Genomic DNA, 14,439 nt, shown 5'->3' on the forward strand with positions numbered 1-14,439 from the left:
CTTTGCACTGCATACATTGTATCTAAGCACTGGAAACTCAACTTGGAGTTCAAACATTATTTTTAGAAGTCTAGGTTTGTCCGTGATTATCTATACATGTATCCTAACAGATAATAACACCATTCTCAATGAAGTTTCTCAATGATTATGTACAATGTATATCATAACAGTTAACCTTGGTACGAAAGATCTAGTTTATACTCTTGGACAATCACTGCTTCTTACTTAAAGTTAGTTTGTTTCTTTACTGTTTGTCTGTAGCCTGCCCTTTATGGAGTTTGCTTCTAATGAGGCTATCCAGATGACAGAAGTGTACGAGTACGCCATGACTCTGGGCAACGCTGCACACTACATACTACCCAGCTTCCAGGTATGGGAGACAAAGTCCTCTTGTTTTTTTTTTTGCTGTTCACGATTCTCCAATAGTGAAACAAATGTGTATGCACAAAATGTACTTTTTTGTGCTGTATGAATCTTATTGTTATCTTCATTTTGTCAGTTTTTTTTTTGTGACAGTTGGTGTTGACTGTATTTGATCTTTTTTCAGGAGTACAAGTTTCTGTATGCGACAAGGTTGGCGGAGTGTGGCATGACAGCACAGGTATGTTAGCTTCTCTCTTTGAAAACTCTTTCATGCAACAGCTTAGGTAACATTAGAAACTAAGGCAATCATGTGCATCTGTCCTGATATCCACATTTCTTTGCATTTTCAAGTATGTACAATGTACATGTAGTAGCGTTTGCATCTATAGAAAGGAGAGTGTTTCTTTATATCTACAGGCCCTGACATACTGTGAGTGCATAGTGTCAGCGGTTGAGAGAGCCCCTACATCCTTCAGCAGTACCCTGATCTCCCAGCTACACACAGTTCTTACATACATGTACAGTGTACTAACCATGCCCCCTCCCACCACAGGCCCTGACGTACTGTGAGTGTATAGTCTCGGCGGTGGAGAGAGCCCCTACATCCTTCAGCAGTACTCTGATCTCCCAGCTACACCAGCTGTCAGAGCGGCTGTTCTGGCACGACCCTCACTTCTCCAGTCTGAGCGCTGAGGAGGATCAGGACTATGACTGGATCAACAGTATCAGATACATGAACCAGCAAGTTCTGGTGAGAATAAAGAATAACTGTAATAACTAGAACTAAATACAGCATCAGATACATGAACCAGCAAGTTCTGGTGAGAATAAAGAATAACTGTAATAACTAGAACTAAATACAGCATCAGATACATGAACCAGCAAGTTCTGGTGAGACTTTTGATCACAGAAAAGAAACTAGCACGAGAGAAACAAAACTGACCATGGTTTTTATTCATTTAAGGATGATTGAATTTTAGCTATAAAATCACAACTTACTACACTAATGATACATGAAGAAACTACATGTATAGTCTGAGTGAAACAAAAATTGGCACAGTTTTTAGTTATTGAAAAACAAATTCTACTTAATAAAACAGCACACCACAACAGCATATGATATGAAAACAAGTAAGTCCTGGTAAAGCCCTTCAAGTTTTGTGGCTACAGTATAGAACCTAATCAACAAACTACAAAGGAACATTCATTACAGTAAATGAAGGATGTGAGATAGCATCCGTTTCTATTGTTTAATGTCCCAATCACTGATATCCCATCACAGGAGGGAGCCCTGTTGCCGTCGTCGGCCAGTGACACCCCGATGTTTGTTGGTTCCACGGAGCCCAGCATCGACGGCACGAGCACCCCCACCCCTGGGGAAACCACCTTCACCGGGGTGGGGACGCCTCAGTACGACTCCAAACAGCAGGAACAGTATGAAGGTGAGAGTGTGTTGGGTCAAACTATATGTACACCTGTATAGGAAAGTTATTTATTCAGCAACCAGTAGTTTTGGTGACTGGCTGTCACTTTCAGAATTAAAATTACATTACATCAATTTCAAGACCCTTTTATAGTCTCTTGCCAACTCATATATTAACGCCTGTACAGTTAGCAAGAAGACCACTTGGGACTGATAAAATATGATCTATGTGAGTGTCAATGGAAAAATTATCTAAGGGGCCATCAAAAAGTGGTCACATTGGCCAGGTGGTCCTTATAAAGAGGTGTTCACTGGTCTTGAAATTCTGGGTACAGTAAGTTTGGAAAGGCTGTCAATTTGAAACCGCTAACAAGTTTTTGCTGTAACTATGAAGTATGAATGTATGTTATGTCAGATATCCCCAAATGATTGGGTCTTACATGTGTTTCTCCCAGGTTACAATGCCAGTGGCATCGACCCTGCAGCTTACCAACAGCAGGGAGGCACAGACAGTCCTTACCAACAGTACCAACAACAACAACAACAAATGGGTATTTATGGATTTACAACTTATATATTATGTGCTTTTAGATATTACAGGCAGTCATACATGCATGTTGATCACTTGGCTTTGACCTCTTTTTTCAACTGGCAAAAGGAAAGGTTGGATAGATAGAGATGAGGGCAAATGGAAATAAAAAGCCTGCACCCTGGTGGTTAGAAAAAAAAATATCTTGCACAAGAATGGCAAACAGCATTTATTGTGATACAATGAAAGATTCTTTCCATCACAGACAACTTTCTAATGTTTTTACCATTCCTCAGACCCCAAAAGCTAACAGCCAGCCCTTCCAATATCTGATCCATTCATGTATTTGTTGTGTTAACTTTCTATCCTTCTCCCCAGACCCCAACTCCAGCTACCAGCCGTGGTCCAAGCCTGTCCCAGCTGACATGAACCTGATGGCATCCCTGAACAGTGAGTACAGCACCACGTCTGCCACCACTGACGGGGGAACCGTCACTGCAAGTTTTTCCCTACTCAGATAAGTTTCCATCCCTCTCCACAGATCCCAACAACAGCTGTGGTACAACCCCTCACAACAAAGTCTTCATACATGTAACAACTCTAACATTAGTCTTTTCCTCTACACAGATTGGTTTTTGTGCTACCGGTAACCTTCTATCCCATTCCCCAGATGCCAACAACAGTTACCAGCCGTGGTCCATTTGATACAATGGAAGTTTTTCCTCAATCACATACATGTAGAAGAGCTTTCATGCTTAAGTTTTTTTCTTTTTCTTAGACCCCAATGCCAGTTACCAGCCGTGGTCCAAGCCCGTCCCTGCTGACATGAACCTGATGGCGTCCATGAACAGTGAGTACAGCACCACGTCTGCCACTACTGACGGGGGAACCGAGACAGAAAACGATGTGCCGGATTACTATGACCAGATGGCTGGACAAGTGGTAGGTTTATTTGTCTTGGGATGGTGGCCTATATCTATACCTATGACAGTATAGAAATATAGAGAATACTTTAAAACACTCAAACAAGGTTGTGGTTGTCTGTGGCAACAAACAGTCCTTTATAACACTTAATGGTAACAGTTCGTTTGAAATGTAGTTAGTGAGTTCTGTTTTTGTCCTCAACATTCATGTACATGTACATATGAATGTTAGTATTGTTAAGTGATTTCTTCTCTGTGTCTTGCTACATGTAGTTGACAATGTTCAGTTTCTCGTATATGGACTGATGTCATGTGAAACATAGCCAACTGGAAAACTACTTAGAGTGGAAACCTTGTGTTGAGGGAATGCAGTGGGTTTCTTGACTGGACTTGAAAAATGTAGAAGTTAGCAAAAGTCCTGCATGTGTGTTCCTTCTTTACCTGTGTTCCTTTACCAGTAGTCCTATGACGTTGTACTAGCACAGTGTTCCCTTCAGTGTTCAGCCCTCACACACAAGTGTCTCTCTCTCTCCCTCACATTTCTCCTGCACCAGAGCTTCAAGTCTCTGGCCAGTAGCCCTGATGAGAGCCCAGGAGAGGGTCCTGCTGACGCTACAGAGGAGGACTCAGACACTAGCGCTGTAATCTCACTAGTCTGCTTTCTCCAGGGTTGTCAAAGAATTCATACAAATTTTACGGAATACATATGATCCATTACTCGGAAACAAACAATCTAATTTGGTGACCTGCGCCTGGATCACCAAAGTAGTAAAGATTGTATGCTTCTGAGTAATAGATCATTATATATTTCATAAAATTTGTATGGATTCTGTAAAATTCGTATGAATTCTTTGGCACCCCTGTTCTCATGCATGGCCAATGCTGCTAATGGCCAGGCAGTACTGTGGGATGGGGGTGATGAAAATGGACACACTTGCACAAAATGTATGATGCTAAAACAATATAATACAATGTATGTTGATGTAGATTTTTCAACCTGAAAAAATGTTCACATCCCCTCACAGTTATTGCTGGCTACTCTATAATATGTGTTTTCTGTTCTGTTGCTTGGTGTGTACGTAACACATCATCCTTCTTTTCTTTTTTTGTAACCCCCTTTTTGTTGAATGTAGACTGAATTGTGTTCCTGGATGTTTTTGTTCAGTCTTGTACACAATCTGTTACTTTACATGCATGAAATCAGTCATTTCTAAAACTGCTTAAGAAAAGTTTTAGAACTTCATCTTCATTTTCTTTCAGTTTTCCTGATGTCTTGATTGTGTTTTTAAAGTTTGTCATTCAATCAACTGGACCAGGTTATTTTTCTAATTTAGTCCAAAGCATAATTGATAGCCATGCACTATTCATATATATCAGAATCTATCGAATTGCTCAATAGCTTGTTGAAGTTATATCTTTATAGCATTTATATCTATTGATGGCATACGATGGCTTTTTGGCGTATCTTATTACCAAGATGTCTAACCTTGACAAATACTGATTTTAATTAAAAATGTTTCCCAGCGACTGGTCCAGCAGCAGCACCGGGGGACGCCGGACTCGCAGGGTTCCCAAAGTCGACTGCGGGCGCTGAGCGGGAGCTCCCATGCCTCCACGACACGGGCGCGGTCCATGAGCGGGTCCTCTCAGCTCTCCCACGGGTCTCAGAGGATCAGGCGCAGACAGAGAACAACCTCAGAGTCCTCACAGGTGAGAAGGGTCTCTATGCAGTTGAGAATCTGGAGATCAAGTGTTTGAGGAGAGCCAAACTTCATGAAAGATGTTAAAAGACTCACCAGTAACCGAACTTGCTGGAACTCTCTGAATTGTTGTGCGTGTGTTGGAAGAATATTTGTGTCAATGAATATATGTTTGAACTGAAGAAACAAATTTGTTTCTTTGTTTCAGGTGGACATTAAGGAAGAACCTGCCCAAAAGAAACAGGAAAAGGTATGTGAGAAACAATGGTCACCAAAAACTCTCAAACCAGGTCCCTAACTTTTGTATTTTCAAGCGCTTCTCTTTCATTTACTTTTAATGGGATCATGCAGCACCATTTTATGGGGGAAGAGGGATGATTCTTTTGGTACTGTTTTTTGAGAAGGTCCAGTGTTGACATGGTTAGTTTCAGCAAGAGTTGGAGTTTATGATATAACATAGTCGTAGAAAGGAGAAAAAGGAAAAAAGCGCCTGGAGACGTACATATACAGTAGAAGATAGTAAGATACTTGGGTGAAGTATAGTGAAGAAAGATGACTGCTCCATGATTTCATGCACCTAGCATCAGAAAAATTCCCCTAACCCCTCCCATGCCATCATAAACTTAATCTAGTCATCAGGTTTAAGGAAGACCAAGCGTGTGAGTGTGAGCCCGTACCAGGAAACTCCCGAACAGTTCACACAGCCGAGTCATCAGAGCAAGGACTCGGCCAGGCTAGAACTGGCCGTGCCAGAAGGCAGTGGTCAACAGGACAGGTTTCAGGGTGTCTGCAGCAGACTAGATACAAGGGGCGGTGGCTTTGAGAAACAAGAGGCCAGCGTTAGAAGGAAACTGTTCCAGTTAGAAGTGATCCAAGAGCAGGAAGGAGAGGAAAGTTTTTCTCCAAGACTTTTGAAAGATTTAGACAAGGAGACAGATACAGGAAGGGATGAAGTAGAGAGGAAAGTTCAAGAGGAAGCCACAGAGGGACAAAACCAGGCCACAGTTCCTTCAGTGTCAGATTCACAAAGTCAGAAAACTGCCCAAAGTGATCTCAGAGTTGTAGAGGGACAGGAGGAAACAGCAGTGCAGAAGAAAGAAAATTCAGACAGGAAGAAAGTTGAAGAGTCAGAGGTAGACAAGGAAGTTGGCTGTTTCCCAACAGTTGCAAGTTTTTTTTAAGGATGTTAGCCCTTTTTGGGCTAGCATCAGTGGACAATGAAGTTGGCTGTTCTTCTAACAGTTGCCAGTTTTTGTAGATACTTCAGAGGATGTTCCCGGTAGCCTTTTTTTGGGGGCTAGCATTAGTTGCTGTTATTCCTCAACTATGTTCATTTGTTTTAGGGCAAAGTTGGGGATACCATCATATACTGCTAGCTTTCTTTGTACACCATTTTTACCAGACTTTAAGCAGCCTGTTTGTGTTACCCTGCGCAACTCTTGTTGTTTCCATTCTGATGTTGTGTTCTTCCTTCATGACTGTTACACTTTATTGTTTCATCTGTTCACCAGACATGATAAGACCAGGAAGAATTGTAATGGGTTTGCAGTAAATCCATCGAAATACTTTTTCTGCTGAAATTTTACCAGCACCACTCAATGTTATCTGCACCAGTGCAGCTATGCAGAAAAAGTATTTTGAGCCCTACTACTGTATGTTGTAAGACATCCCACTACATGTACGTACACCCGCAGTTGTTGTACTTTGCCTCTTTCAATACTGTGTGTTGTGAACTTTTCATCATGTGGACCTGTCCACTCCTTCTCACCCCCAATGTCTCTCTCTCTCTTTGCTGCATGTTCCCTCCCCACAGGTCCCCAACTCTAGGCAGGCTAGTGCCAAACCAAAGGACTCAAATATCAGCTCGCAAAGTCACCAGGGACAAAAAACCTCCGCCCAGGTAGAACCTTAAACACAACAAACAGCACATACAAGTTCTACAAGCACAACATGACACTTAGTTTGGTGTTTTTTGGTTTGGTTAAGGCACAACTCCCTTATCTTGGTGCATCTTTTACTTTTGAGTTGGTGTATACTTTGAGGGAAGGCAGACAGATAATATGAGATCCTACCAAGGACAATATACAGTCGAACATGTAGTTAGTAAATAGATATGGTGAGGGTACATTGTAAGCTGGTCTCTCCTATTCTTTCATATATTTTTTTTTTGGTCACTCCTATCAAAACACTGGGTCTAACACACATTGGCACTCCACCCTGTCATAGTTTAGGGTCTGCTTGTGTATACTGCAAGCACCGTATAGATTCTCTTACATACATATTTTACAGCACTAACATGGACACAGGACAAAGGTTCTGGGTGTTTCTGACACTAAAACTTTACTGTAACTGCATTCATACATGTATAGAGCCAGGTATTTTTTTCTATATGCTGGCATAGCAGTGTCAGATTAAAGTAATTTTTGATACTTAATCATTAAGAAGTCCTCACTCATGTTGTAAAACTAATTGTTGGTCTCTTGCACCCAGCAGTTTCTGCCATATCAACAGTTGTTTCTTAACCTTTCAACTCTAACCTTTGTTGACATGTTGACCCCACAGAGGTCAGGGGGCACGTCCTGGCTTGGAGGTCTCTTCACCAAAATGATGAGGGGCAAAAACGAGATCCACCTTCCAGATGACACCAACAAATCTGTGAGTTTTTAGTTTTTTTGTTTTCATTTATATTCACATATATTTATTGAGTATTAGACAAGAAGCACAGTTGCTTATGTGACACCTAAAAACTTAAAAAGAGAGTAAAAAACAATGACGAGATACGTATTACATAATTTGATTACAAAATGGGTAAAAGAAAAATGAGAATAAACAAGACAAGTTGGTGAATCTATCAATAAATGAGAATCTACCTGTACAGTAAATGATTTAAATTTCTACCAACTTCCAGGAAAACATGACATTCATGTATCTTACAGCCTAAGTCTGCTATTTTTGTATTCTTTGTAAAAATGTGTTCAAAGCTTAAACTTTTCTTTGCAGATTGTTTGGGACGCTGCGAGGAACAAGTGGGTGAACCAGGATGAAGGGGAAGAAGAGGTAAATATTGTTTTGATAAGTTTGTCTTTTTTGTTATTTCTCTCCAGACCTCATTTGATTTATCAAGGTCTTAGAATGCAGTATTTGTATGACATCTCTTACAATGAATCTTGGTGTCTACCATTGGAGACATTAATCAACAAACAAATGAAATATAAACCTTTTTTTCTCTTCCAGGATGCAGCACCCCCACCACCCCCTCCTAAGGACCCCATGCCATCTCCTGCTGGTAGGTCTAAGCTACAGTACAAATGTACATATGTGTAGTACAGGTCTGTTGCAATAGATCAAGCCTTACAATCCATTCTGCCTACTGTACAAAACTGGTGTGATTCATGTATGCCTAAAGACTGTTTACTAAGTATGTGTGCTCCCTGTAGCCTCAAGTGCAACATGATAAGAATGTCTCCTGAGCAATTCTGACACAGAACTGTCTCCCTCTCCTACAGGTGGGCCGGCCCCTCCACCTGGCAATACTCCCAACAGGTTCTCCAGGAGAGCAGGTAAGTGTAGCACTATCACTTGTTTCATGTGTGAAAACCCGGCAAAAAAAAAAGAATTGAACGACCATTGTTCACCATGTACCTATGACACTGCCAGTATCACTAGAGGCTCTTTGCTGAATTATGTTTACAACTGCATGATTCAAGAGGCATACTGTACTGTACAATGAGTCTGTTTCATAAGCTACCCCATGCTGTATCTGCATCCAATTTTGTTATCTTTAAGCTGATTATTGTTCATTGATTGTATTGTATTATGTGTTTTGATTATATTGTAACAAACTACCCACTTCAGGGAGACTTTTGTCTTTCCCTGCATATGTATGTTTGTGGTTGGAAAACCAATAAAGATGTCGTAGATAGAAACAGATACATGTAGGGGCTGCCTTATACACTATAGGACATTCGAGAGACTTAAAACACAACTTATTTCATGATGTGTTCATCCCCCAGGCCCCACAGGGAAGTATGTGGATGTTCTGAACCAGAGTGGGACGACCAAGCCGGCTGCCCCCCCTCCTGACCTGTTCCCTGGACTGGTGCCTACTGGGAACGCCATGCCCAACCTGTTTGTACCAGCTGCCGGTAAGACTCAAGTTTTATACACTCAACTTAAGGCTACACCAGTTCATGAATTACATACTATCAATTGAAAGTACTTGGCTGCAGTTGGTTTGCATTATGAATGAAATATTGTAGGAACACCATGCCTAACATGTTTGTACCAGCTGCTGGTGAGATGCAACTTTTATTCACCTCAGGCTACACATTTATGCAAGACATCCTATCAATGTACTCAAATGTGGTTTGCAGGAAATCATTTTGGGAGATTTGAGAAAAGATATGAACAACTTACAATTTGGCAAGGCCTTGGACTGTTTGCTTGCAGTACCAACAGGCTTCACCAGGGGGCACTCTTGCACTGTTTCAGCCTATTTCCTCTCCTTTGCATCAGATTTAAAAAAAATGTTGGTTTTAGAGAATGGGCATTGACACACAATAATAAGTTATTATGAATGAAGAAATTGATGCTAGCCTGCAGCACCAACAGGTTTCACCAGGGGGCACTCCCACACTGTCCTTGCAAAATCCACATCAAATACCAAAAAACATGTCTGTTTTAAAGTTATCCAATGGTAACCTGCAGTACCAACAGTTTCCACTAGGAGGCACTGTTTGAACCTATTTCCTCCCTTTGCAGTCCCCACCTCAGATGCCAAAGAAAATCTCAATTTCAAAGAATAGGCATTGACACACAATTACAAAATTGTCCTAAATCAAGTACATGTAGTTGTCTAATGGTAGCCTGCAGCACCAATAGCTTTCACAAGGGGGCACTTCTGCATTGTTTCCTTTCCTTGCAGTCCCCACGTCAGATGCCAACGAACCGCAGGGCTCGCAGCTGCAGGGGACGATGACCCAGGGCGACCCCCAGGGACCCCACGCACCGACCCAGGTGCAGCAACAACCACCCATGGTGAGGAGGCCGTTACGGGCAAATCACAATATCGTACCGACCGCAACAACCACACCCACATTTGTGCCGGGGCAAGGTGCCGTGTATCGTTCTCTGGAGACCATCACTGAAAGGGGATCGCCCGTCAGTTGAGAGAAAGTTTTACCATGTCTCGTAGAGCGCAGAAGCAGAGTCCCTCCTTTCCCCGGCAGTGCAGCGAGTGTCTGGCTCGTGTGGCCAGTAGTAGACACACATACAGTAGTTAGCACGTTGGCAGAACTTACTGCGCCTGCGCGAAGCCCAGATTTTTCACGGTTTTCCTTGGATGTTTGGTCAATGTTGCATCAGAATTTTGCCTGTTGCAGATGATATCTTTCTGGACACAACATTTGAAAACTTATAGACGGAATGCCATCCTTAAATAAGAGATTACAACCATGAGATGTTTTGAAGAAGTGCTATGCACAATGCATTACAGGTTTTGCACAGGTGCTGTACGTTCTGCCGATATGCTCGCCTACTTTAGGTTTTAGGCCTTCCCCATGTAGCTACCCTTTAGGAAGAGCAGCTCTAGTCATCATTAACAACTTAACATTTAACATTTAGTAGCCTGAAATAGTTCCTAATTAGATCCAAGCTTTCATTTCAATAACAAGATTATATCAATGTAGCCAATTGCAAAGTTGTCGACAAACATTTGGTCACCTTTCAAGATGGGGGTTTGATGAGTTAAACAGATAAAGAGTTAATGAAGGTAAGAAAAAAAAAAACTCCTACTAATACCACTAACCACTAACTATTCTATAATCAATGCTTTTTACTGAACCATGTTTCAAACATGCTTTTTCCTCCACTTCAGTTCTATAACCCCAATGAGCCAATGACATCAGCTGCCCAGGTCCCTCCCACAAGTACCCCAAACTCACAGGCGCAGGTAACTTTGTGTTTGTTTGTTTGTTTGTACATATTGTGTAAAAGAACAGAGCAGACAGAATGTGCATCTGTTTCAAGTCTGTCCCAAACTTGTTGTATGTGTTTTTTTTTCCATATAGGTCTTGAATCCTTTATTTTGAGCACTGTTTGTAGCCTCCGTAGCAGGCTTATAGAACTGGGGGTTTGGTGGTCATCGGCTGTTTTCTGATTAGCCCAGTTCTAAAAAACGGGGGTAATTCAACCAGGCCGGCTAACTTGTCTATATGCAATCAGAAAATAGCACATAAAAGCTCCCAAAAGACCATGAAGACCCCCAAAACCCCCAGTTTTTGGCATGCTATGGAGGCTACATTGTTATCTTCTCTGTTTTGTATGTATGAATACAGACATCACACAAACCCAAAGCACTTTGCAGATTCTGAAACATTCTGTCCTCTCCTCTATGTAAACAGCAGAATTTCAGTTAAATTTCTCTCTTTGCTACTACCTCTTCAAGTTTTTTCCTCAAGAAATGATATATAGTTTTTAATATTGCAACATCAGTTCATGGAGTCTTGTCTTCAAGTAGTTTATCTTCAAGAAATGTTATTTTCATCCATTTTAGCTAGGAAGCCAAATATTGGAAATAATCAAAAGCTGAAGAGTGATATAACTTAGAAGATACAAAGAAGATAGCTTATTACATTTAAGTATCCACCAGGTTTAATGTTCAAAATTATTGTGTAGAACAATTGAGAAAGAGAGAAATACACATGTAAGGTTTCTTTTTACATAGAAAAAAAATCATGGCTTTTTTAAAACTTGCCATTTGACAACAAAAACATAAACTACTTGAAAACTGGCCTCCAGAATTGCCGCTACCTAGTACCTGCACCCAATAATCCCCCTCCCTATTTTTGCGTTGCGTTGACCAGCCAGTGAAGTTGATATATCATAAGTAATGGGTGTGTTGTTCTGTTGTTTTCCCACACATAGCTGTCTCGGTCAAGCTCTATGAGTTCTATGTCATACGAGGTCAGCCACCTCCTAAAAGCACAGGTATCTGAGTTGTGCTTTGGCTTTTGTGGTGTCTGTCGTCATTAGAAAAAAAGAACACTAATTCCTGCACCTTATCTTGAAAGTTTATTTCTGTGTTGTTGGTAGAAGATATTATGAAGCAAGTTTGAACTATAATTTCTAACACAAGAAGGATCCGTGAATAGTTTCATCAGGTTGGTAAGACACTGAGTAAAGAGACTCTTTTTACACAACAAAGTCTTTTATTCAGCTGAGGCTTCCTCAGGGCAATTCTGACTGGTTCACATTGCACAGCAGCACAGGTGTAGCTGATGGTGACAGACGAACACTGAAACGTCGACTGAATAAAAGACTTGATTGTGTAACAAGAGTCTCTTTACTCTATCACAAGGAATTGTACTTACCAAAATGCTTGACTGTACAACTCCAGTCTTTGTCAAGGAATGAGCAGTCTACCACCATTGACATAACATAATGTAATGTCACAGAAGCGGTAGATTGTTCATTCCTTGACAAAGATTGGAGTTGTATGGCCAATTCCTTGTGTTGGAAAGGACAGTTTAAACTTGCATCATAGTTTCTGCACCATTTGTCTGTCACTTGAGCTTGGAATCAATTACACAGTCATAGTAGGAAGTGTATCTTGACTAACCATTTTACTTGTACTGTAGGAGTGAACTAGGAATGAGCACTGTGTGGTGTGTGTGAACACTGATGCAAATTTCTGTTGTTTTCCTATTTTTGGTGCAGTCTCTTGTAAAAAAAAAGCTTTTCAGGATTCCAATGTAGACTTGGTACACACTCCCACACCCTTCCTAGTTCACTCAAGAGGCCTCACCTTGGTTCTCAGACTTTTTAAAGTGAAAATTTAGACGACAAATTGCAGATAGAAACAGAGGGCTAGGAGGCAAACTTGAATATACAATGTACATGCAACAGCTACTGCATTGATTGTTTTAGTACAAACAACATATTAGCCTTCTCCCTGCTGCCTAACCTTGTAACCAACACAGAATTGGCAGCCAAACAGCTGCTGCAAAAGGTAAAAATCTGTGAACCAAGGTGTGGCCCTACAGTCCTTTTTCCCAGTAGCTTGTTTGTAGTAAAGAAAAGATATTTTGAGCTCCCTGTACAGCTTTCCTCCATTCTGTCTTCCTTTACTCTATAGGACTATTTTGTAGTCTGCTGTGTGTCCTGAAATTTGGGTTGGGAACTGCTGTACCTCATATTCTGCTGGTTCACAACATCTAAATTTTGTGCCACTGATAAAATCACGAATTCGAGGTAGAAATAGTAGTCACAACACAATGGAAACATCAAGCAGTCATCATAAATGTAATGAGTTTATTGGTGAAAAAAGTCAATGTGAAAAACTGGAAAATTCTGTACATTTTGAAGATTCGCAGCATTACATGAATCTATCTTGAGAAATGTGTGGGGCGTATTATCACAGCACAACATGTAACATAGAAAAACATGGAAATACATATTTTCTTCTTGTACTTTCATTCCGTCCTATTCTTTCACTTCTCTGAGCCAACATACTAGTAACTGCTATTTGCTACTAACCAGTGTTACATTGAGTACAACAATCGCTTACAATATGAGTAAAGACTCTTTTTACACAACCAAGTCTTTATTCAGCTGACGTTTCGGTGACCGTCTGTCACCTTCCTCAGGGCAATTCTGATAGGAATCTGACAGAGGGTCACCGAAACATCGGCTGAATAAAAGACTTGCTGGTGTAAAAAGAGTCTGTTTACTCAGTGACTTACCAGCCTGATGGAACTATTCACGGATGCTTGCAATTATTGAATATGCCTATGTATAATCTATAGCCAAAGCATACACTATTCATTTCAAGTATTCTTCACTACTAATATTCTTTTTACACCCCCCCAGCAGCCTCAAGACAGTGCAGGCCCCCCTGTAGGAGACCAGGGGGTAGCACCACCCCCCCAGGCGGTGGCCGCACCCCCCATGTTCTTCAACCCCTCGTCGTTTAGCGCTCAGAACTCACCCTTCAACTCTCCAGCCCAGGGACCCACTGGACTGGGCAGCCGGCCGAGATATGCACGACCCAGATGAGACACTAGGGGGCGCTGCTTCACTACTACATGATTGTACACTATCATCATCAGCATGTCGGCAGAACGTACTGTGCCTGCGCGAAACACCAATTTTTCACGGTTTTCGTTGGATTTTCGGTCAACGTTGGGTCAGAATTTTTGCCTGTTGTAGACAAAATCTTTTCCGACATAACCTTTGGAAACTACAGACGGGATGTTAACCTTATATACACGAATACGACCTTATATGAGACATTCTGCCAAAGTGCTATGCACAACACACTACAGGATTCGCGCAGGTACAGTACGTTCTGCTGACGTGCTCACCATCATCATCTCATTGAGTCCTCATCTCAAGAAATAGGATTTTTGTCCCTACTTCAAATTTCTGTCACTGTCTACTCAGGATTACTACTGTAGTGTCCGCTGAAAAGTAAGAAAGAAAGCGAGAATAAAAAAGTGTGTT

At 41.3% G+C, this 14,439-nt stretch overlaps 1 protein-coding gene across 1 annotated transcript in view; it reads left to right on the top strand.

The window, feature by feature from the left end:
- LOC109484288 (protein transport protein Sec16A-like) overlaps nucleotides 1-14,075 on the top strand; it is a 40,151-nt gene extending 26,076 nt beyond the window's left edge. The window contains 20 exon segments of the mRNA XM_019787546.1: nucleotides 262-370; nucleotides 548-601; nucleotides 917-1,114; nucleotides 1,646-1,805; nucleotides 2,242-2,337; nucleotides 3,094-3,257; nucleotides 3,793-3,879; nucleotides 4,763-4,948; nucleotides 5,147-5,188; nucleotides 5,571-6,071; nucleotides 6,752-6,838; nucleotides 7,501-7,593; nucleotides 7,939-7,995; nucleotides 8,173-8,224; nucleotides 8,445-8,498; nucleotides 8,952-9,083; nucleotides 9,863-9,975; nucleotides 10,814-10,888; nucleotides 11,863-11,925; nucleotides 13,807-14,075. Of these exon segments, the coding sequence (XP_019643105.1) occupies nucleotides 262-370; nucleotides 548-601; nucleotides 917-1,114; nucleotides 1,646-1,805; nucleotides 2,242-2,337; nucleotides 3,094-3,257; nucleotides 3,793-3,879; nucleotides 4,763-4,948; nucleotides 5,147-5,188; nucleotides 5,571-6,071; nucleotides 6,752-6,838; nucleotides 7,501-7,593; nucleotides 7,939-7,995; nucleotides 8,173-8,224; nucleotides 8,445-8,498; nucleotides 8,952-9,083; nucleotides 9,863-9,975; nucleotides 10,814-10,888; nucleotides 11,863-11,925; nucleotides 13,807-13,992 (2,509 nt within the window). The 3' untranslated portion in view covers nucleotides 13,993-14,075.
- The last annotated feature ends 364 nt before the right edge of the window (nucleotides 14,076-14,439 follow it).

The sequence above is a fragment of the Branchiostoma belcheri genome, unplaced genomic scaffold, assembly GCF_001625305.1.
Source record: "Branchiostoma belcheri isolate BF01 breed outbred unplaced genomic scaffold, Haploidv18h27 scaffold7, whole genome shotgun sequence".
NCBI classification, from domain to species: domain Eukaryota; kingdom Metazoa; phylum Chordata; class Leptocardii; order Amphioxiformes; family Branchiostomatidae; genus Branchiostoma; species Branchiostoma belcheri.